The sequence below is a fragment of the Periophthalmus magnuspinnatus genome, chromosome 23 (assembly GCF_009829125.3).
Source record: "Periophthalmus magnuspinnatus isolate fPerMag1 chromosome 23, fPerMag1.2.pri, whole genome shotgun sequence".
In the NCBI taxonomy this organism is placed as follows: domain Eukaryota; kingdom Metazoa; phylum Chordata; class Actinopteri; order Gobiiformes; family Gobiidae; genus Periophthalmus; species Periophthalmus magnuspinnatus.
Genome location: NC_047148.1, coordinates 967603 through 993083, shown reverse-complemented (window position 1 = coordinate 993083; position 25481 = coordinate 967603). Strand labels below are relative to the sequence as shown.

Here is a 25481-nt window from a genome sequence, read left to right as displayed (position 1 = left end):
CCGGAAGACATGGCTGTTATGGCGGCTGTGAAAGGAGGCTGACAGTTTAGCACAAACTTTTACTTTTTTCTCCTTTACAAGTGTTATATTACAGCAGACACCAAGATGATTTCACTTACGGATTCTCAAAGTAAGACTCGAGACAAACCGCTTGTATTTTCAGTCACAGAACCGTTTGACGCTGTAGTGTGGTCGCAAATGTTCATGTCTGTTTGCCTGTAGTGAATACTTGTCATTTTGATCTTTATGCACCGTGTCCCGAATCAAAGCAAAGAATCTCAACAATGCATCCATGTTGTCAGTAAAATGTCTGATCTTTGTAGATGATTGATTCATTTCAGTGTGAATTTGCCATTTTCTCATGAAATGTCAGAATCTCAAATTGTGGAAGTCTGGAAATTTGTAACTTGGATAAACCATAGAAAGTGACAATACGAATGCATGGTTTTCTGAGCTGTAAAACACCTGCTCACAACTGTCTTCAATTAAATTATAGGAAAACTGAAACTGATCGTTGCTCCTGAAAAGAAAGTTCCTTTAATCAAACAACACCTGGGTTCTCTGGGCTCCTCTTCCCAGCCTAGCCTCAGAAACCTTGGTGTTCTATTTGACCAGTCAATGTCCCTGGACAGCCATTTTAGACAGTTGGTTAAAAACTGCTTCTTCCATCTGAGATCTATCTCTAAACTGAGTGCAATGTTATCTAAATCTGACCTGGAATTGATTATTCATGCTTTTATTTCTTCTCGTTTAGATTATTGTAATTCTCTTTTTACTTGTTTTAACAAATCTGCAGTCACTCGTCTCCAGTTGGTCCAGAACGCTGCAGCGAGGCTTTTAACAGGAACCAACACACATCACTCTGGTTTTATCCTCTTTACACTGGTTACCTGTCAAATTTAGAATTGATTTAAAAATTTTAGTCTTGACTTTTAGAGCTTTTAATGGACAGGCCCCTGAATATATCTCAGAAATGCTGGTTCCTTACACCTCTGGCCTCTCCCTCCGGTCTTCGGGCCAAAACCTTTTGAAGGTCCCCAAGACCCGGTTTAAAACTGGAGGAGACCTGTCCTTTCAAGCAGTAGCCCCTAAACTGTGGAATAAACTTATTTTATCTGTTGAACATTTATTGTTGTTGTTGTTGTTTTATCTATTTTTATCTATTTTTATTTGCACTCTCTAAAGCACTTTGTGATTTTATCTGTGAAAGGTGCTATATAAATAAAGTTTACTTACTTACTTACCTGCAATGAAATAAATGCTTGCCAGATATATATGTTTAATGACACACTCGAACATTTCAAGGAAAGCAATAGCATCATTATGGAGACACACCCAGGGCCTTGTTTCAAGAAGCAGATTTAGTCCAAACTCATACTTTGATATTCCTGAAAAGAGGTCAACTTACTACACTCCAATTGCTGAACTATATCAAACGAAGTGATGGTTGTGTGTAAAGTGACTACAGTTTTAAAATAGTATTTAATGATCTACAAAAGTAGAAATAGGGCCCAGGTGTTAGGGCTGTAACATTTAATCAGAATAATCTGGATTATTTGGCAATTAAAATATTTGTAGTTGTATTTTGATAATCGTAATTGTTATCTGCATCATTAAAACTCCAAAGCACAAGCCATACCGCATCATTACTAAACCTAAATATCTAAAAGAGCAAACCATTTTGTATTATCATCCATAATACAATTTATTTCTAAATAATCTATATCTTGAAATATAGCAAAAGTATAAAATCTGTCAATTGGACAAAACGTTGTAGGAGTGAAGACGCTTCACTGCTCATTCAAGTTCTTCAGTTCTGATCAGATTACTGGTGGACATTGCCTTATATCTGTCTGAAGGGAGGAGCTAGGTACACTGAAACTCAAAACTATGGTTTACAGTTTCTGTTTGTACACTAGGCCTCTTGTGCTACCCTAAGCGTGCACTGTTCCTGAGTTCTACTTTTCACAGTAATTCAGACCCCTAATGAATGATTTCACATTCCATTAATATCCTGGCTAGCCCTATTGTTCTGCTTTGGGTCTGAGGATGGAGTTATACGTAAGGGATGGATGATCATGCACCCCTACAATGTTTTGTCCAGCTGACAGATTTTATACTTTTCTTTTGATATGAATCAGACTTGAAACTTTAAGTCACTAGATTTCAATCTGTATTTGGTTAAACATGTATTTTATAAATGCCAGTGTAAAATAGAAATAATCATTTGACCAATAAATTTAAAATTATCACAAACTAGTTGACTATTAAAATAAAGGTTAGTTGCAGCCCTATATGTGATGTACCTTCTGCCTTGTGTCATTGCCTTGGGCAAAACACGTCACCTTTGTTGTCTGTATAAATATGCGAGTGAGACTGAAAGTGTATATAGATATATATATAGTGTACATAGAGCCAGAAAGCTGAAAGTGATGAATATTCTAAGAACATACACTGCCAATCAAAAGTTTGAGCACTTCTTCTCATTCAATGTGTTTGTTTTTTTGTGTTTATACTCTCTTTATTTTAGAAATGTACAGAAGACATCAAATATATGAACCAAGTTGTATGCAATTATGTAGCAAAGAAAAATAGTTAAATAACTTAACAAAATATTTTGTGTATTTTATGTTCAAATTCTGAAAGTAGCCACACTTCGTTGACAACACTGCAAACCCTTGGCCTACGCTCAGTGAGCGCCATGATGAAGTTCAAAGTAAAAGCTACTTTTAAAAAACAAGTTTGGAAGTATTATTTTTAATTTTTTTATTCACTACATTCCATATGTGTCATTCATAGTTTTGATGTCTTCAGTGAGAGTCTACAATGGAAATAAACATGAAAATAAAGAAGAAACATAAATTAAGTGGTGTGTCCAAACTTTTGACTGGTGATGAATGCATAGTCTGAGAATACATGTAACACTTTGCTGATCTAACTATGCCCCTGTGTGTGGATAGAGATCGGCATAGGGTTGACAGGCTTCGGCGTTTTTTTCCTCTTCTTCGGGATGATCCTGTTCTTTGACAAACCCCTCCTGGCCATCGGCAATGTGAGTACTCCATCATAGCAGCACGCCACAAACAGTGTCACTACAGTCCACCACGCTGTTTAAGTTTTAAAGGTCCTCTATTACACAAAATTGGCTCCTGTGAGCTTTAAGCCATGTTATAATGCTGTTACCTCATCAAAAACATATTTGGAGTTGTGCTTTGTTTCATTCAAAGATGTTTGAGTAACCATTTATCATTAGAAAAAAAAAAAGAAAAGAAGATTAAAACATTTAGATTAAATGCCTTTCTTTTCAGATCCTCATACACACCTCTGTAACAATTCAACATCCAAAGCATGTGTGCTTGTGGGAGAAGCTCCATCTACCGTTTCTTTGACAGGTTTTTTTTGTGGTGGGTCTGGCCTTCGTTATCGGTCTGGAGAGGACTTTCCGCTTCTTCTTCCAGAGGCACAAGCTGAAGGCCAGCAGCTTCTTCCTGGGAGGGGTGCTCATCGTGCTCATCGGGTGGCCCATCGTTGGGGTGCTCTTGGAGATCTATGGCTTCTTCCTCCTCTTCAGGTTCACTGCAGCTTTCACACAACATCACAACCCACAGCTGGTGGTTTTACACTTTAGAAAGGCCTTTTTTCTTGAGTTTTCTACAATGTTAAAACATTTTTCCCTGATCACAAACCAGTCCATAGAGAAATATTAGCTAACACAATAATTGATATAACAAGAACCTAAATATAGCGCAACATCAACGTTCCCCATCTGACAGAATTTTTTTTTAAGTCAAATATTTAAAAGGCAGATTTTATTCATTGTTTTCCTTATTAAAGGGTCAGTACCTGATTTTAAACCGGAGCTCAGGAACATGTGTGTTTGAACCATTAGCCTCGCCCACTTCGTCCTTTCTTCCTTTGTGATATTTAGGGATGGCTGATGTATCATTTCGTGTATCGTCCAATATAGATACCTATTATTCTATATCATATTGGTCTTTATCAATGCCGATATTCTATGCCGATATTTCCCACTGCTCCATTCTCTATGCTCTCTATGCCCTTTTTGAACAAACTAATGAATGAAAATGGAAATGCAAGAGCGTTATATGGCTGTATGTTTCACAAACATGTCAAAAATTATTTTATAACCCTGTAAAATACAATTTGTTATTATTTTACAAAAGGGAAAATTAGATTTTATTTAGCAATTTACCATAGATTGCAAGATGTAAAGAATATTTTACTTGACAAGAATACATTAAAATCAGGTGCAGGCCCTTTATATCCTACTTTAGCTTTTTTTTGGTTTTGGCTTAGTCTGTTTTTTGAAACAGTTTGACTAGTAAATTAAGTCCTGAACATACCTTTTGTTTTGTTTAAAAGTCCAACATTAAACAAAACTGACTTTTGGGAGCTTTAAACCATGTTATAATGCTGTTACATCATCAAAACCATACCTGGAGTTGTGTATGTTTCATTCACACATGTTTGAATAATCTGGCATTGTTACGTTGTCTACATCTACATTTCCAAAGCTCAAAATGCTCTGTTCCATCTTGTGATGTCATGAAGTGGTAGTTTTCAATTTTTCTTTTGTAGACACTTGCAATTCTAGGGCTGAAATCATCCAACTGATTCTAGTGAAGGTGTATGATGTTTAAAAACAGTCTATTCCTGGCGGCATCATAATCCACTCCTGAAACATTTTACTTTCCATTCATATCCTCATATGTCGGCATCCCGTATAGATTATATTTTCCTATCAAAACGTATATGCCAACTGGTTGAACAGGTAGCTATAGGCCCTTTGGGTCTCTCTGATCATGCCCCTGTATTCCTCAGTATGCAGCCCTTGCGGTTTATCGAGCGATCTGTGTCCTGGAGAATGAATACACTGCTCTTTTTAGATGATACATTTGTGAAATTCATAACAGAGCAAACAACATTGTTTCTAGAGTGCAACGATAATGAAGGGATTGACTCAAGAACCTTGTGGGACTGCTATAAGGCTTATATGAGAGGTATGATTCTCTCGTTTACAGCTAATAAGAAAAAAGAAAGTTTAGCAAGACAACTGGAACTGGAAAACACCTTAAAACAACTAGAGAAACACTATTATGAAACACAGTCATCTGAAACACTAACTGAGCTCAAAGTGATTAGAACAACTTTGACTAACTTAATAACACGTAAGGCTGAAAAAGATATTCAGTTTGCCAAACATAGGATGTATGAATCAGCTAATAAGCCCAACCGTTTTCTAGCTCGTATTGCAAGAAATGCTCCTTCAAATACTTTTATAACAGCAATTATGGACTCTAATAACGTGAGGTGTGTAGGAAACAGAGAGATTAACACAAGCTTCAGAGATTTTTACATAAAATTGTATAGTTCTGAGAGTGACACTTCAAGGCTTAAATCAGGTTTTTTTCTGGATAACCTGGAATTTCCCAAGCTATCTGATAGTCAACTTAATATGTTGGAGTCACCTATAACTCAGCTAGAGGTGGACAAAGCAATATCTACACTTCAGTCTGGGAAATGTCCTGGGCCTGACGGCTTTCCAGTAGAGTTTTTTAAAACCATGAAGGCGAAAATAGGCAGCTTATTACTTAGAGTTTATAATAAATCTTTTGAAGAAGCCAGGCTCCCTAAATCTATGTATCAGGCTAACATTACACTTATACCTAAAAAGAGTAAAAATGTAGAATTATGTTCATCATACAGACCCATCAGCCTTCTTGGTGTTGATAATAAAATACTTTCAAAAATTCTTGCTCTCAGGTTGGAGAAAGTAATGTGCTCATTAGTGGAAGCTGATCAAACAGGTTTCATTAAGGGCAGAAACTCTTACTATAATACGAGGCGCCTGTTCAATATTATTCACTTTCTCAACTGTAATAAAATGCCTGGTGCGGTAGTTTCTATGGATGCCGAAAAGGCGTTTGATAGAATTGAATGGGAGTATGTCTTTGAAATAATGGGAAGATTCGGCTTTGGACCAAATTTTGTGAATTGGATCAAATTACTATACAAAGCACCAGCGGCCTCTGTTTTAACTAATGGCCTGCTGTCCCCTCCTTTTGAACTAGGCAGGGGTACAGCTCAGGGCAGCCCCTTGTCACCATTACTCTTCGCTTTGGCCATTGAACCCCTGGCTATGGCCATTAGACAAAATCCAAATCTTCATGGGGTCACAATTGGGGATAAAGAACATAAAATACTGTTGTATGCAGATGACATCCTTCTGACATTGACTGATCCATCTAAATCTCTACCAGTACTGATTAGCTGTGTCGAAGAGTTTGGCCTTATATCCGGATACAAAGTGAACTTTGATAAATCTGTTATTATGACTCTGGCAGATTCAGGAAATGTTGAGCCTAAATATGTTAAGCCCTTTCGCTGGGAGCCGTCAGGTTTTATATACCTGGGAGTTAGGGTTACACCAACATTGAGTCTTTTATACAAAGAAAACATTAATGGAATGATTGTGGGTCTTCGTGAGATGTTGACAAGATGGAAGGCTCTACCAATCTCATTCCTGGGACGAATTAATCTTATAAAAATGATTATCCTACCCAAAATATTGTACCCTACTAGTATGCTCTTTGTGATTTTAAAGTCTGAAGATATAAAAGTAATTAACAAAGCAATGGTGGACTTTATTTGGGCAGGAAGGAAACCAAAACTCAAGTTAGAGACACTTCAGTTGCCCAAAGAACAAGGAGGATGGGGCCTACCTAATGTAGAGTATTATGTCCTTTCAATGCAAGCTAGGATTATTTCTGTCTGGATACATGAAAATGCAGACCTGCCCTGGTTGAATATTGAGGTTGTTTTGTGCAAACCATCATCACCTGTCAACTTGTTGGGGAGCAAACTAAACAGTGTAACAGATACAGTTAAAGGTAATCCTCTACTTTATAATGCCCTATGGGCGTGGGGAAGACTAAGAAAACTGTTTAAAAGTAATCAGCCATTCCACATTTTATCGACTTTGATAAATAATCAGGACCTATTGCCACAAACTATAGGAACAAGTTTTACAGGATGGCACATTGCTGGGATTCATAGGTTTTTTGATCTCTTTACAAGGGGAGAATTCAAATCTTTTGAATTCCTGAAATCTCAATATTCTTTACCAAATAAAGATTTCTATAAATATTTGCAATTAAGGCATTATGTACAGCAAAAAGCTAAATCTCTTAAGCTTACACCAGAGTTGTATCATCTGGAGGTATTTCTCATTAATAATAAAGAGCATAAGCATTTTATATCTAAGTTTTATTTGGAAATATATTCCCTCAGTGTGGATAAATTGGCATGGTTAAGAAAATCTTGGGGAATTTTGCTTAAAAGTGAAGTTGATTCACAGCAATGGGACAAAATCCTAACCTTGCCATCTAAAATCTCCATTTGTAATAGGTTTAAAGAACTGCAGTACAATATTCTGCATAATGTATATATTTCTCCAAATATTTATAGTAAGTACAATGTGGGTACATCGCCAAATTGTCAAAAGTGTAAAATTCATGTGGGCACGAGGTACCACTGTTTATGGGAATGTGCTTACATCCAAACATTTTGGAATGAAGTCTGTGCCAATATTAGTAAAGCTATAGGTCAGCAGGTGGCAGGAAACCCAATGATGTGTTTACTGGGACTTATCCCTCCTTCACTGGCACAACATGAGCATATTGTTCAATCATTCTTAATGATGGCTAGGAAGAGCATTATGGTAAAGTGGGTGGGTGATGATCCTCCCTCTGTTTCCCTGTGGAAATCTCTGATGTCCGACCTCTTGTCTATGATCAAACTTGGATATTATATTGATGGAAATTCTCAGCTCTTCATGGACAGATGGAAGAAGCCACTGGAAGCAATTGGACTTAAATCTCAAATAGACTCAAATGGACAACCACTTTGGACTTGAACCACTACACACTTTTATGGATCCTGGATTGGAATATTTTATATAGATGTTTTCTAGACCAGCCTGTAACCTGTACTGTTCGTTTGTGTGTTTCATGTTGTATGTAAAAAAAAGTAAGAAAAGTTATAAATAAATAATATAAAAAAAAAAAAAAAACAGTCTATTCCTGAATTTCCACATGACATCACAAGGTGGAATGTTTTGAGTCTGAGGGAAGTGCACAGCCTAAATATGCAGGGTTTGTATGCTAAACGTGTGAATGAAACAAAACACAACTCCAGGTATCTTTGTGATGAGGAAACTACATTATAACATAGATCCAAAAACCACACGCAATATAAAATTAACTTATTCACAAAGCCTATTAAAATGGTAATATTTCAGTACTACACATAGTTCTGGAATAGTGCATCTTGTTGTCGTACTGTGCAGCCGTACTGTTGTCCTAGTGTTGAGTGCATGTCTGGTGTCTCTAGGGGCTTCTTCCCGGTGGTGGTGGGCTTCATCAGGAGGATCCCTGTGCTCGGGGCCCTACTAAACCTGCCCTTCATCAGCTCTGTGAGTGCCCTGCCCTCCTGTGGCCACGCCCCTCAAAAGATACAATGAGTTTGATGTTTTATAAAAGAAGCCAATCCCTACATGCTTAGGTGGCCAATCTGAGTGTAACTTCATTCTTATCACATAACTGTAGTTCCAAAATAAGAATGCATTGGTTTTTTTGGTTTTTTTGTTTTTTTTATATAGCCCATTAGACACCCAACGTGTTTAACGGTGCATTATTTATTCACTCCACACTTGATGGTTATAAGCTGCCCTAGGGTAGACTGGCAGATGCGAGGCTGCCAATCTACGCGATTGGCTGCTCCCACCACCACCAAATCAGAATCAAAATCATAAGACTTTTTTTGCCATTGTCAGTGAACTCAGCTCACAAACTAGGAACTTACTTAGTGCAACATAAAAACACGCACAATAAATACAAATAAGGGCATGAAAGGGCAAAAATGATATTCTTAAAAATAAAATACTTAGAGGTAGAAATTATATTCAACAGCAGCATCAGAACAACAGTGCAAACATGACTAATTAAAGTGACCGGTGTTATAAAGTGTCCAGTTTTGTGCAGATATTATAAAGTGTCCATATCTTTATCGTCTGCCATGGTTGAAATTCTTTGGCTCAGTACCACATAAAACTAGACCAGGGACATAAATATAACACAATCACTGTGCTTGGTTTCACATTCAGATGACCGGCAGAGACAACAGATTATTTAAAGAGGGGCTATTGTGCAAAATAGATGTTATTTTTTTTTAGCTTTGTTCCCTTGTCAAAAACATGCCAGAAGAGGTTTTATATGTCATCCATGCATGTTTGAGTATTTTAGCAATGTCTTCCAGGCTCTATTTAAACCCTCCTTACAGTTAGCTGTAACTTTCTGTCCAGTGTTCAGCCTACAAGCCTATATCACCCATGCTCCCACACAACAATTCTCTGTAACTATACAAAAAATATACAAAACTGTACGTAGTAGCTTGACAAACCTGATGCAATGTGCAGTAGTTTCTTTAGCGGGATGCACTTTTTGTGGTAGAATTCTGAAGGGGAAATGACTTGGTGCAGAGAGAAAAAGGGAGGGGGCACTCAGTGTAAAAAATGCAAGTGAAACCTATAAAACATGTTAACACGTTGTTTTCAGTGAATATAGCATTTTCAAAACAATAAACGGTAACATGTTGATATAAATATGTTATGTGTAAGCAGTTAATACCCCACAGAAGTAATACCCCCACTTTAATTACTATTCTAATGAACTGTAACAGAATTCAACCGAATAGTCGACCTACTCCAAAAAATCTGTGGATTTTCAGTTTTACAATTTTGTTCAAAAATTGTAATTAGCCATAGAGTTACAATGGCCTGTGCTCTCCATCTGAAATTGTGACATCATCACATTCTAGAATGGGACCCACCATAAGAATCAGAGCTGGCGCCCCCTGCAGCTATGAGTGAGCATTACCTGTGATGATTGACACATGTGTCTGTATGTTCTTTATGATCCAGAGCACAGGGGCGTGACCACAGCTGCTGCCTCCTTCACCTGGTGACTATCAGCTCCTCCTCTACCTCCCCAACCCTCTACATATAAGGCCCTGCTGTGTCAAACCTGTGTCAACCAGTACAGAGTGCATGCACTTGTTTCACACATGTTTGACGAGGGCCCCTCAGACAGCTCCTCAGTCTACTCTGTTATCTGCATTACAGCTTCTATATTCTGCATAGTCTGGCTTTTTTAAACTACCTGTGGGCACCTTAACAGTTGCATTTCAGGTTATGTAACACAAAACTACTGTTGTTTGATTTTTTTTCAGATTGATCAACTCAAAATGAAAACCTATAAAAGCACCTCCTCCATAAAGTGTGTATAAAACGCCAGCAGAGGGCACAATGTGCTAGAGCACTGGATTGTGCAGTTTGGCACAGGCTAAATACACTACATGCATGCACTGGAGATAGTTAGCCATAGTGAGTGATGAGGAGAAATTCTAACCCTAACCTCTAATGAGAGGTGGGTGCGACTGAGGAGGATATTATAACAGTGTTCAAGCTCCAAAAAGTCACATTGGCAGAATATAGGACCTTTATGAGTGATGGGTTAGGAAAACTACTATCCCACCACTCCATCACGGCTCATATCATTGTGTCAGTGTTTTCTACAGTCTTCTGATCAGTGTGGTGGCATGGGCAGTCTTACATAGGTCAGTTTAACCTTCGATTGTATCTATAAATGGACAAAGCTAGCTGCTGCATTTCAAATAGGAAGTTAACATGGGCATGCTTCCTGCTCCATCGACTCTGGTCCAATTCAGTTTCTACTGAAAAAATGTCACCCTTCTCTCTATAACTCGTGCTGTCATTTTGGTCTTAAAATGTTTGTTTTGACCTGCTCTTGATCCCGATGTTTTTATTTCACTATTTTATCCCTAAATCAAGGAATGATCATTAATAACAGACAAATCAGGCGCTTCTTTTTCCGAGGTCGCTCCTGCTAGCATTCGCAATTGGTTTGGTTGACAGCGTTGTTAAGCGCCCACGCCCAAACTAGCAGTGTGGCCGGGATGGTGTATTACTTTCAACAGCCTAACTCCTGATTGGCTCTTTGGTTGCTATGATACTTGCAGTCAGAATTCCAAATTTGGAAATTGGCTCCAAATTCATCTCTATAACTGCTAGCCTCAATTGACTTAATTTAGTTGAAGCCGAATGCAATGGGTGACTTCACACTCCCTTAGTCTGTTTCCTTGTACAGTCTGAATGTAATCCCTCATTTGTCCAGGAGGGGTCCATGGTAGAAAAGGTTTCAGAGATATTCATGTAGACACTGTTTTTGAAACTGAGAAGTTTCATCCGCAAGTCAAAAACATTGTCCAGATCATTACCACTGACATATTTTCTACCACTTTAACTGAAATAACATTTGAATAAAACTTTCTGACAGTAAGTCAGCAAACACGCTCCTGGGTCACCAGTCTGCCCTATCAATGGAAGTACTGCTTTGTCTTCTCTGTGTCACTCTCATGCTCGATCCATCCTGAGTCCTGCATGACTTCATTTCTGCCTCATTTCATTTCGATTGCTGCTTATATTTTCATGCATAACACTTAGTACACAATTTTTTTTTGTAAAACATTCCTAAGCAGAGAGCAGAAGAGGTACTGTCTCAGGAACCAAGAGCATGTTATGCCTATAAATGTGCAGCTGTGTAGAGATGAATTGAACTCTAGAGTGAACAGCCACACAACGATCAGCCACAACCTGCCCTCCACCCTGATGCTCATACTGAAGCACAAACAAACAAGCACAACAAACTACACTTACTTTTGCCATTACCTGTTTCCACCATCCACCACTACTGTTTTATCATACATACTTCTTTCACAAAAACATTGTTAACATCATTTTACTAAAACTCTTGCCTAGTTTTTTCTAGATTTGTAATTCTGGTGAAGTTTATAATTGACACGAGCAGCAGATATGACTTATGTAGAGGTATATTTCCTGGCACCCGTAATATAAACAAGGGCCAAAACTTGTCTAAATTACACAATAGTTATGATTTGACAAAAATAAATGAATGACAAAACCTTTATTTTGTTAAATCAATGCCAAAAAAATGCCTTCCTTTGGTGTAAATTGTTGCTGCATTTTGGATGGAATTGATGACAGTTGATGACTTAGGTAGAGGGATTTTCTTTTAAAACTCACAGGTACTTCCTGTATTTTTATACTTTTCTATTTTTCTCCCACAAACTGTCACATAACTGATGTAAAACTTTGTAAAATATTGACCACAGGTAATATCCCACCAAACCAAGTCAGAAAACCTGTTATATGCACCTTAATCAAAATATTTGATGTCTGTGTAATCCCTCAGTCATCCAGGTCTGATCCATAGTAAAAGCCGTGGTAAAAGTTGTAGGAGTGAAGACGTTTCGCTGCTCATCCAAGCTGCTTCTTCAGTTCTGGCCAGATTGCTGGTGGACACTGCCTTATATCTAACTGTAAATAATAGCTGTTTACAGTTTCAGTGTAGTTAGCTCCTCCCTACAGATAGATATAAGGCAGTGTCCACCAGTGATCTGAAGAAGCTGTTTGGACGAGCAGTGAAATGTCTTCACTCCTACAACTTTTTGTCCAGTTGACAGTATTATCGAATATTTTATAGTAAAAGGCATAGTTAAATCTGACTTTGACACCACTGATTAAAACAAACAACTTGTATAATTGTCAACATAAATTAATAGTGGTTACTTTGCATATTATAATACATTGTAAATCAAAAAGTACAATGTAATCAATAGGAAAAACTGGCTCTAAAATGTGAAAACCATCAGTGGAGAAGTCCAGTGTCCTAATGTCAATGCTACTTTTAGTATGGATTTGTATCGATTTATTCCTCGGTTTCAGATGACATCACAGCATTCTATAGGCCAATAATATTTAATAGGTACAAATGACTATTGTTAAAATGCAGTTTTTTTGTTGTAATACAGTGAGTTCCTGGGCCTAGTGCATAATTGAAATGATCAGGTTCAACATTTGTGCATTTATGTTTTAGATATATTCATGAATTCTCTTGCCCCCTTGTGGGACTATGACAACATTAAATTCTACAATCTGAAAACCATCAATTGAATTTATGCCAAACCTATTCCCCAGTGGGGACCACATCACGGTTGCATGTTTTAAGTTGATAAGAATTTTTTAAGCAAAATTTAAAAAAAAAGTTATTTAGATATGAAAAATCTAAAAAAAAAAAAAGTGTAAAGTACTTTTATTCCTGTTTTTATAGTGTTTTTTAAATGTGATGTCACTTCCAGGTCCAAGGCACATGAGATGATTGAAAATAATGTTTACAATCACATGATGCATTAAAAAGGGATTGCGCTAAAAGGTTTTAAGTGACAGCAAGTCTACGAGGTTGAGGTAAGAAGCTAACCTAGGCTAAACTAGGCTAAACTAGCCTTAGCAGTGACCAACAGTGTGATATACACACTGGCAACCCTATGTTATCCTAGATTATTACTGCAGCACTTATATATTTCATACAGTTTGTGGTTAAACATGCAGTTTTGAAAGGTAATTGTCTATTGTTTGAATAAGGAACAAAAACAAAGCTAGAAAAATTATCTGACATCATCACTTAACAATCCTATGCCATGTCCACTGTACTAGAGTTGTATTTGTTTGTATGGGCCTGAGCCTAACTAGGCTAACTGTCTGTGTGTTTTCAGTACGTCGATGGAATGGCAGAGAGCAGCTCGATGGTGTAACAGTGTGTTCAGCAGCGGTCAGGACCTGGGAGGATTTTGGACCTGTCTGAGCCTCCGTTAATGTAACCATAGACATCTGATACACTGTTCAAAAATACAGAGCCACTGTGTGAACTGCCACTGCAGCCACTCTGTAAGACTGAGCTTCTAACAACAGATTTTATTTTCTGTTTTTGCTAAATATAAGGATATTGTACTGGGTTACAGGTAGGGCTGTCACGGTAACAGTGAATTTGAAAAAATTGCAAGTGAGCCCTTATGCAGTATGATCGATCGCACCGCATAAGGGCTCACCTGACCATGGTAACCACATTTTGCATTTTAATGAGGTTCCACACATTTGTCCGGGGTAATTTTACTATTCTATGAACTAATTCATGTTTATGCATCTCTAAACTGCAGAGACGCTGGGAATATGTCCCTAGTGATGGGACTTTCACCTCTTTTGTGGGAACCGAATCTTTTGGATCCATTCATTGAAAAGAGCTGTTCAAAAAAATGTCTTTTACTATTTAGGCCTATATGAGAGAAGCCAATGTGAGAACTCATTTTATCTGCAAACTAATCACAGAGAGAAGTGACCAAGGCTCAGATCTGTTTAAAGTGATTCAAAGTGAGAGTGGAGTGTGTTTACCCTTTCAGTAGTGCATAATTTAAATATAACATTGCACTACAATAATAATTTCAAACTGTTATGATGCCACATATTTTTTTGTGCACAAAACTCTCAATCGTGTCGCCTGCTCTGCTTCTGTGCTGATGTTGTGTTGGTTCAGTTTTAATCTTGATGAAAAATGTAAAAGGGCTCCAGTTTCGAGTACACGGGGGTTAACCGTGGGTGTATGTCCCTTACACGTTACTTACTGAAAGCGTGTCCGGCTGTTGTACCGCTGGAGAAATTCTTTAACCGTGACAGCCCTAGTTACAGGTACCTTTGAGATGGTACCTAATGTTAGGTTTTGGCTGAGTGCCGATGTTCCACTCTGGAGACATGGTTCTACACTCAAACCATGAGGGCTGGGCAATCTTGTCAAAAATCATTATCTCGTTTTTGTTTTTATTATTATTTTGTAAATCTATCCTAAATGTGTTAAAACATGTCTGTAAATGTAAAATGGCGAATGGACTGTGAGATGAACCTAAAATATTTCTTTATATCCTTATTTGAAGCACTTGCTAGTTTACTTTGACTTTTTAATTTGTTTGTTTCCTCAGGGAATTCTACAGGAATTCACTTTAATAACAACAAACAAATGCTCTAGTCTTTGTGTGAAATGTAATTTGTCATACCTTTATATTTGTCCCTCTGCTGATGTGGGAAATTGCGGCCTATGCCTACAGTTGAAACCATAAGTTTATATACACTACATAAAAAAACACAGACTTTTCCTATTTTAGGTCAGTTAGGATTACCAAAATAATTTTGTGGGGGTTTTTTTGCTGCAGGAGAGACTGGTACACTTCACAAAATAGATGGCATCATGAATATCTCAAGACATCAGCCAGGATGTTAAAGCTAGGGTGCCAATCAAATGGACAATGACCTGAAGCATACTGCCAAACTGGTTACAAAGTGGCTTAAGAAGAATAAAGTCAGTGTTTTGGAGTGGCTATCACAAAGGCCTGATCTCAATCCTATTGAAACTGAAAATTGAAAAAGCTGATCTGAAAAATCATGTGTGAGCCAGGCGGCCTACAAACTTGACTCAGTTACACTAGTTCTGGCAGGAGGAATGGGCCAAAATTTCTGCCACCTATTGTGAGAAGCTTGTGGAAGAATATCCAAAACGTCAAAGGTCATACAGGCAGTGATACCAAGTACTATGAAATATAAATGAATGTAATCTTCTGACTTTGAAGAAAGTAATGAAAAATTGCCCATAAAATTCTCTCATTATTCTGTTATTTAGCGAATATAAATTATTTTGATAATCCTAATATACCTAAAACAGGATGTCAGAGAGTGAGGGGAAAAAAACATGTATGTAAACTTTTGTTTTCTACTTTATGTTCACTATAGCTTCAGGAAAGGTGCATTTTAAAGGTACAATATGTAACTTTTTAGGTTCTCTCCGTGGAGATTATCACTTTGACTTGGATGTTACCTTACCTGTTGCCTTACTTATCTAGTATATATTTAGCATCAGGTATTTTTGCTGCTAACAGATAATACCTTGAAAACAATTATTCTACTGTGAATGGGCTCGCCTTTTCACTGATCTGACCTGTAGCTTGGCGGGTGTCACCTATTTGCCACCATGGAGGTTAATGCCATACATATAGAAAAGTTACACAGGTCCCACTAATATAAAAGTTATTTGTAAGACCATGTAATATATCATTTGTTGATTCTGTTCCATTTTGTCCCACTGCAAACGAGGACCTGAGTGAGAACAGGCACTCATGCATATATGAAGTCTATATGTGTTTATGTGCCATGTTTTTAGGATTATGCCTTTAGCCCCACTCTTTAGTTATTAGGTCTATTATTTTGGAGTGGGCTGGTAGGTATATACTGAGAAATAGGTCAGTAAAAAAGAACTTGGTAATGTGTGTTATTTCCAAAGATGAGATTGTGCATATTAGAATCCTGTCTAAAGATAAGGTGCAAGAAGCTCAAATGTTCAAATCATAGACTGTGTATATATATATATATATATATATATATATATATATATATATATATATATATATATATATATATATATATATATATATATGGACATATGGACATATGGACATATGGACATATGGACATATCTAACCTACTAGCCACTGTGGCCCAAATAGGAGGTGACCATGGAGGCGCTTCCGGCTCTGTCAATTTTGGTTCCAATTCACCGTTTACTGAAAAAACATTACCCCTCTTTTTGTAACTGCTGCCCTCAGACTCGTCATTTTATTCTTAAAATGTTTGTTTTCACCTGCTCTACATTGTTATGTGTTTTAATTTTGTACCTAAATGAAGATATGAACTTTAATAACAGACCAATCAGGTGCCTTCTTTCGCTGACGTCACTTCCGCCAATGTTAACAACAGTTTTTATTGACAGCATTGCTAAGCCCACACCCATTGCCAAACCAGAGGTGTGGGCAAGAAGGGACGTTACCTTCAACAGCCTCGCTTGACTCCAAATTCGCCCCTCTAACTGCTAGCATCGATGAGCTTCATTTAGCTGGAGCTGAACACTATGAGTGATGTCACACTCCCTTAGTCCACTTCTTTATACAGTCTATGGTTCAAATTGTTTATGTCAACTTAAAGGAACTGTATATGGTCTGTGCTCTCAGATTTTGAAATAAGTACTACAATCATAACTGAACCTGTGCTGCTAGTGCCTTAACCTGCAGACAGAGGACACATACAAGTCTTTCACATGAGGCATGACCTGTCCATATACTGAGAATGAGAAAGCTCAGACCCTCTAGAATTCACTCACTGAGCTGCAGAGGCTGCACTAGCACTGATTAATGGTTGAATGCAGGTACTAGGGTTTAGGTAGTAACAATTCAGAATCTTTTTAGGTTTAAACCAGCTGGATTTCAGCATTGAAACTGACAACACAAATGAGAGAGATGTTTTTGTAACTAATAGTAAATCAGCGTTACAGTTATCAGTAAAAGCTATATTTGATTTGAACATGTTTAGGTTGTACCTGAGGATACAGATGGGTCAAGTTTATGGAATTTAAAATCAAATTCTTACATGCCTTTTAAGCATTTGTCACTGGTTGTAGACTTATCACAGTGGGAAGAATAGCCAAAATGTTTACACAAGAGTTATCACTTCATGTATTAGAACTCCAAGTATGCTGTCAGAGGCCCTCTGCAATGTACAGGTTGTTTGTTGAAAGTGTAACTCTAAAGAAAGTGCAGCCCCTGTGCTGTGCTCTAGAACAGTGGAAGAGGACAAGATCAAATAAAGCTGGCCTGGTGCCTTACCTCTGCTCTGCTCTCTTTCTTCAATTAAAGGTGAAATGGGGCTACAAGATGAATCGCAATCCAATCAAAATTGCAATTTTAATAGATGCATTAGCAAAGTGAAAAGGCTGTCATTCTTAAAACTATTATGCAAAATGGACTTTTCAGAGCTTTTAACCATAGCAAAATAATTAATTCTGTCAAATGGACAAAAGTTTCAGAGTGAAGATGTTGCGCTGTTCATCCAAGCCGCTTCTTCAGTCCTGGTCAGATTACTGGTAGACCCTGCCATGTATCTATATGAAGGGAGGAGCTAACCACAATGAAACTAGCACACCTTTACATTTGTTTACACTTTGTTTATTGGCTAGGACTATTGAAATGCACTAAGTGTGAACGATGCTAGATTTGCATAATCGTTCAGGCCCCTAATGGATGTTCTCACACCTATTAGCATACTGGCTATCACTGAAGAAGCTGCTTGGATGAGCTGCAATACATCTTCACTCTAAAACTTTTGTGCAGCTGACAGAATTGAATGATGATGATGATCAACCTTGCTTCACTGCCACTGATACACGCCCACTGCTCTGTACTTACTTTGTTTTTCAATTTTATTCATTTCAATTATACATAAAGGATTCAGCAGTGCTGCATAGTCATTTTGGTACAAATGAAAGTTATTACATTATCACAGAAAATATTCCTTGTCAGGCCAAAGATATAAAACCAGCCAATAATGTAATGACTTATTACAGTCCTCGTGTAGTTTCCACATCTAACTGCAATGAGTTTGGATTATTATTTAATGACAAGGTTCAGGGCAATTCCACAATGCATATAACACCCCTGCAGCCACTTAGACACTTAGAGCTGACTCAGTTTGCACTTGTAACTGACAAAACTGTCCAAGACATCCCCACCAGTCTGAGTTCATTTGCATGCTGCCTCGATGTGTTACCCACTAGATTTCTAAACTCTGTGTTCAACAGTTTGCTGTAGTTAACATGTCACTTCAATCCGGAACATTCCCAAGAGCTTTGAAAACAGCAGTTATCAAGCCTCTCCTAAAGAAGAGCAGTCTTGATGCCAAAATATTGAACAATTACCGACCGATCTCTAATCTGCTGTTTTTAGGTAAATCCTTGAAAAAGTTGTTCACCAACAACTTAACTTTTTCCAAATGAACAACTTCTTATAAATTTCGTTTGTCAGACTTGAGACTGCACCACAGCACTGAGACTGCTCTTATCAAGGTGACAAATGACATCCGCCTGAACACTGATGCAGGCAAAGTCTCAGTATTGATCCTGTTAGATCTGAGTGCTGCCTTTGACACTGTCGGTCATTTACAGAGACTACAGGACTGGGTGGAATCTCTGGTATTGCACTAAACTGGTTCAAGTCCTATCTAGAAAACAGGGAGTACTTTGTTGAAATTGGAAAGTGTGTCTCAGAGAAAATGTCCCTGACCTGTAGGATGCCCTACAGGTGTGTGGATGCAAAACAACTTTCTCCAGCTAAACTCAGACAAGACTGACGTCATCATCTTTGGCCCACAGAAACATAGAAAAGGTGTTAGCAGTCACCTCCAGTCTCTCACTAAAACCTTCAAATCAGGTAGGAAATCTAAGGCCAATAATGGAGCCAGACTTGAACTTTAACAGCAGCTTTTTACCATCTAAAAACATTGCAAAAATCAAAGGTATACTAGGGTAAAGCCAGACTTAGAGAGACTTATCCATGCATTTGTCTCCAGTAGGTTAGACTACTGTAATGGCCTGCTCACTGGCCTCTCCAAACGAGCCTTAACACAGCTGCAGTACATCCAGAACACTGCTGCTCAGGTCCTGACTAGAACCAGGAAGTACGAGCACATACGACCCTGCTTCCCTGTACTGGTACTGTTCTCCCCATCTGACTCAGCTACTCACGCTTTTCCCTTGGACCACAACTAACCCCTCACTCCCGCTTCACCGTCTGATCTACCGTCATTTGCCTTTTTACATTTTTGTAAATAAACACTGTTAAAACTTCCCCAAGTTATGTCTTTTGGTCAAATCCTCTTCACTAAAGACACTAATCACTAAAGACAGAGGGTCATAGTTAGTTTGAAATAGATTTGATAGATCTTTAGTCATTGTGACCCAAATATTTGATTCCCGTTGCTTCCCAACTCAAATTATATCCTTCCTGTAGTTTTGCTGAAGCAGTGAAGTTAATGGCCATCCCGTGTTTTAGCAATATTAAGCCTGTAACCAGATAGGTTTCCAACTTCTTTCAACATAGTCATCAGCTCATTAAATGGCTTCTCAGGATCCTCCGTGTAAACTAGTACATCGTCTGCGAACATTGCCACCTTATGTTCGACCCCTGCCATTGTCACCCCTTTAATTTGGGGACTTTGTCTTATCAATTGTCCAAGACGCTCAATGAATAGAAAAAAATATCAGTGGAGAAATTGGGCAGCCCTGTCTACTTCCCCTTTCCAACTGAAATGGATCTGAGAGATCACCGTTAATCTTTATCTGTGTGGTTGGTTTTGAATATAGAGATTGAATCACTCTGATAAATTTATCATGAAAAGCAAATTTGCCTATTACTTTATATAAAAAAGCCGCCTTACAGAATCAAAGGCCTTTTCTGCATCTAGCCCCACTATTAATGCTTCAGTGTTTTGCCCTGTTACGTGTTCTATACGTGACCTCCTGATATTGTCCAATGTTTGTCTTTGATGAATAAATCCTGTCCGATCTAGATTAATTATCTCTGGCAGAATATTTTCCAATCAACGTGCCAATATAGAAGTAAATAATTTAAAATCCACATTGAGGACACTTATAGGTCTATAGTTTCCACATTCTTGTTTGTCTTTATTTTCTTTTGGGATCAGTGAAATAATGGCTTCACTCCAGGGGGGAGGTATTTCACCCGTTTATAACACTCAGTTAAATGTTCACAACAACAGTGGTGCCAGACTCGCTTTCAGACATTTATACCACTCTCCTGTGAACCCGTCAGAGCCTGGGGATTTACCAGATTTTAACTTTGTTATGGCAAAGTTTATTTCTTTAATTGTGATTGGCTTCACTAACATCTCATTTTGTGAATCTTGGATTTTAGGCAGCTCATTCAAAAACCTATCAATACTTTTGTCATTAACTGCTGGTGGTTGGGCATATAACTCTTGATAGAATTTCCCAAAGTATTCTTAATTTTCGCCCTTAAGTCTACGTCCTGACCAGTAGTAGGATTTTTTTTTTTTTTTAATCTTATAAATTGTATTCTTCCTTTGTTGTTTTCATAATTTATTGGCCAGGATTTTTGCTGATCTTGCTCCAACCTCATAGTGTTTCTGTTTCAAAAACATCAGCGTTTTTTGCACTTCTAAATTATAAATCTCATCTATGTGTTTTTGTACCATCTTTATTTCAGCTCTCAACTGGACATTGATGTTTTGGCTGTCCCTGTTTTGCATCTGTTTCAATTTTGCCTGTAGATCTGCCAGAAGTTGACCTCTACTTTTTTGTCATAAATACGGTTAGAGAGATAAGTTTCCCTCTTAAAACTGCTTTTAATGCATCCCATAAAACTGTGGGCTTAATTTTGCCATAATTAATTTCCAGATATTCTTTATTGTCTTTTTTGATTTTCTCCACTGTTGTGGAATCATTAAGAATATATGAATTAAGTTTCCACAAGGTTATCTTTGTATCTTTTTTAAATCTACCAACAAGACTATTGAGCTATGGTCTGATAAATCCACCGTTGATATTTGAGAATCCTTTATCTTAAGTCTATCAGAACTAAAATCAAAGTAATAATCAGTCCTCGAGTATACAGAGTGTGGGCTAGAAAAATGTGTATAATCCCTGGTTGTTGGGTGCATATTTCTCCATCTATAACACCCAGCTCCTCCATCAAGGTTCTAACTTTTTTGTTAGTGGGTTGCTCTGGGTGCCAGTTCTCGATGAGTCCAGGTTTGGGTCCAGCCTGGTATTAAAATCGCCACCACAAATCACCAATCCATGGGACGTGGCCATCAGCTCAAAGATGCTTTTATAGAAGAGCCAATCACTCCCTGGTGGAGCGTACACATTTATCAAAGTTACATCAATGCCCTCTAATCTACCAGTAATCTTAATGAATCGTCCTCACTCATCTATAATCTCGGACCCATGTTCATATGTCAGTCCACTCGATATTAATGTGGCAACTCCTCTTTTATGAGCCTGTTTATATGATGAGGCGAATACATGTTTAAATCCTTGTCTCTGAAGCTTTGCGTGTTCTAGCCCAGACATATGTGTTTCCTGGAGAAAAGCTATTTGGGCCTTTTCTTTTTTAAGTTTAGAAAGAATTTTGTTTGCTTAATTGGATTTAATACCCCATTAACATTAAAGGAAATGCATTTCAATACACCACTATGCATATTTCCCTTGTCTAATAACGTACTCAATTCCAGTCAAGACCATTGTGTAGCTACCCCTTTTAACGTAACAACAAACACCAACACAAAAACTACAACTAAACTGTAATAGTTCAAACGGTTAAACTGAGAGCATTCGTACCCACTTCAAAAGAAGAGGTCCAGACCCTATTGGACCTTGTCTCTGAGGGATATCCTCTTTGGCCTACCTGGCGTCGAGGGCCCTCTACAGTCAGTCATTTCACTATTGCCCGCGACAGTAGTTAGTTCACATCCTGCATCCAAGTCCTTAAATTCTTCTCAAAATATATCCACTCCGTACCTGTCCATTTTAGCTCCATCATGCTGGTGCTCTCTGTAGCCTCTCGCCTAAACACCTGTAGCTTTTCCTTAAATCCCTGTTTGCATCGTCCCCACGCTGCTTCCAAGTTTAGCTTCGCCAGAGAAGAAACCAGGTGCTCCACCCTCGTTACCGATAAACCCCCATCCGCCAGATCTGACGCAGCCTCTTCTACTGAATCATATATCTTTGTCTCATCCTTCAGGAAGACCTTAAGTCAAGCTGGATACAGGTTTGGAATCTTATGTTGCTTGCTTTAAGGATCCTCCTTATCTCTTTGCATTCTGTAACTGCTCCACAAAGGGAATAACTGATACAGCCGTAGACCCCTCAGCCCTCTCCAGGACACCGTAAATTCTTATGTTCTTCCTGTGGGAGCGCCCCTCTAAGTCAGATACTTTTAATTGAAGCTGCACTTGTTGCTTCACTAACTCGGTGATGACATCCTCCGCCGCCTGCACACGATCATCAATAGTTACGAACTTTTGTTCCACTTCATCCAATCTCACATTTGTCTGTGCAATATCTTGCTTTAAGTCGCCAAATTGTTTTTTATTCTCCCCTCGCATCTGTCTAATTTCCTGTAGGATTAATGATAGTTTATCCTTGCCACCAGCCTCACTGCTGCCCTCATTTTGGCTAACAGAGTTAGCATCGTTAGCATCTTCTTCATCTTCATTCATGTTTTTCTCATGTATCAGAGTGGTCCTCCTTGGACCTTTCTTGGATTTCATTTTGTTCCCCTTTTAAAACATTACTAGTGTAACAAAACATGATACTTAAGTTGGCTTAGGGGATGTTTCGAATCTATTTGTTGCTGCGGACTTTTCACGCCGCCATCTTTGGTGGTGACCCTGAAGCAACCGAAAATACTACAATTTCATGTTAAAAATCACATTTTATCATCTAAATAGTGTTTTTTATTATCATCGTGGTGTCAGAATTGGTGTTGTGTATGGAGTCTATTGAAATTCTAGTCTTGTAACAACACAAGTTTTTCTTATTACTAGAGTAACTTATTATTTCTAGAATGTATTTTACAGATGGTGGAGTTCTTTATGGCCGTGGTGCGTGTGTAAATATGGTGGATTGACTGGTGTCAGATAATTACACTGTACTGCTCTCATTGATCTGCAGCTCGTTCAATCCTCCGACACTTCAGCAGATTGGCCTGACCTATAGAGGCTGGCCTCATGAATACGCCCGCTGCCTGCTCTCCTATAAAGGTGCAGGGGTCCGGAGTCCTGCAGCTCCTCTGTCTGAGCACCCAGAGCAAGCACCCATAGGACACAGCATCTCAACAAGCACCCACCACCCACAGGACCCAGAGTCAGCACCCACAGACCACCCAGCATCCAGGACAAGACAAGATGAGGGTGAGTAATACTTTTAATGTACATTTTTTATTTGTTTAAAGAAGACACAAATACAAGACTCCCAGAGGGCTATCGCAATACTAAAATATCAAACTCAGTCCTAAAGCACTCAATACTCTGCATCGATTCCAATACCACGATAGACCATGATCTTTAGACCATAGAATGTGATTTTTAACATTTAATTGTAGTACTTTCTTTTATATTTGTATTACGTTTATATATCATTTATATTTCCCTTTGGAGATAAATAGAGTCATTTTGATTTTGATGTGTCATCCCTCAGTCATCCATAGTGTCCATAATGGTCCATGCGTCTATACTAGTTTATGTGGTCTTATAGTTGTCTAAATCAGTCTTCGTTGCTAGTTTTATCATTATTCACAGTTGAAGCCATAGAAGTGAGACAACAGAGAGAAACCCATGGCTTTATTCCAAATTTGTCAGCTAACATCTCAAGATTCTATAGGCCAGTAATATTTAACCCAAATAGGCACAGCTAAAATGAATATTCTTCATATATATTCTATGTCTGTTGTAATGGAGTGAGTTCTTGGGTCTAGTCACTAATAAAAATCATTAGGTCAAACCTTTATAAATTTATTGCATTATTATTATTCATGCCTTTTAAGACACCCAAAGCGCTTTACAGTGGGGCAGACTGATGGAAGTGAGGCTGCCAATCTGTGCCATCAGCCTTTCCAACCACCACCAACACTTTCACACACACCATAGTCATACAAGGCAATGTGGGTAAAGTGTCTTGCCTAAGGACACATTGACAGTTTTTGCCACTGGCGGCCCACTGTGGCACCTACTCAAAAACACCTTGAGTTGTGTTTTATTTCATTTACACATGTTTGAGTAATCCTGGATTTTTGGACTCTCTACATCTCCACTGCTCAAAATACTCAGTTCCATCTTGTGATGTCATCAAGTGGTAGTGTTAAAATACACTAGAATAACTTTAATTTGCTGCTTTTATTTTGGAATATTTTATGTTTTACCTTTTGTAAAGTTGATATTGCCACGAATAGTCTCTAATATTTGCTGGTGTACCATGGAGTGAAGCAGTTTCATTGAGGCTAAAACAATAGCTATAACTTTTAGGTCTGTCCCGATAATTACTATATCGACTTCCCGTTCAATACATGACAGATGGAATGGAACAATCATTTTGGGGGTCAATATTTATTGGGGGTACTTATCTTTGTACTAGTGAGAAATCTTTATTTTATTTTTTATTTTTTGTTTGTTTGTTTGTTTTTTTGCAATAAATAGATTTAAGATTTAGAACTTTGAATAATGAACTCATAGATACTAATTAATTACTACAGTGATTCATTCTGCTGTTCAGCTATTGCAACTTTTGGGGATAATTCTGCTTTAGTATTGTCAGTGGTATAAATTAGTTTCAGTATTTTTGTTTAGTGGCTATATTTATATCAACAATATATCGTATTTCAAAATTTGTTGTCGTGACAACACTTCAAAGTTAGCAAAATCCAGAGCTGAAATTATTCAAATGATACTTCCTGTATTACCACTTAATGACGTCACAAGAAGGAAAAGAGTGTTTTTGGTTTGAGAGAAGCATGCAGCCTAAATATGCAAGGTTTGTGTGTTAAACATTTGTGAATTAAAC

The 25481-nt window shown here is 38.0% G+C and overlaps 1 protein-coding gene across 1 annotated transcript; it reads left to right on the top strand.

Annotated features, from left to right (window-relative positions):
- The first annotated feature begins 11 nt into the window (after positions 1 to 11).
- Positions 12 to 15196, top strand: LOC117391826 (vesicle transport protein GOT1B). The gene is made up of 5 exons (XM_033989751.2): positions 12 to 130; positions 2961 to 3052; positions 3393 to 3571; positions 8413 to 8494; positions 13732 to 15196. Exons 1-5 carry the CDS (start codon positions 106 to 108, stop codon positions 13768 to 13770), a joined length of 417 nt encoding a protein of 138 aa, XP_033845642.1. The 5' UTR covers positions 12 to 105; the 3' UTR covers positions 13771 to 15196.
- The last annotated feature ends 10285 nt before the right edge of the window (positions 15197 to 25481 follow it).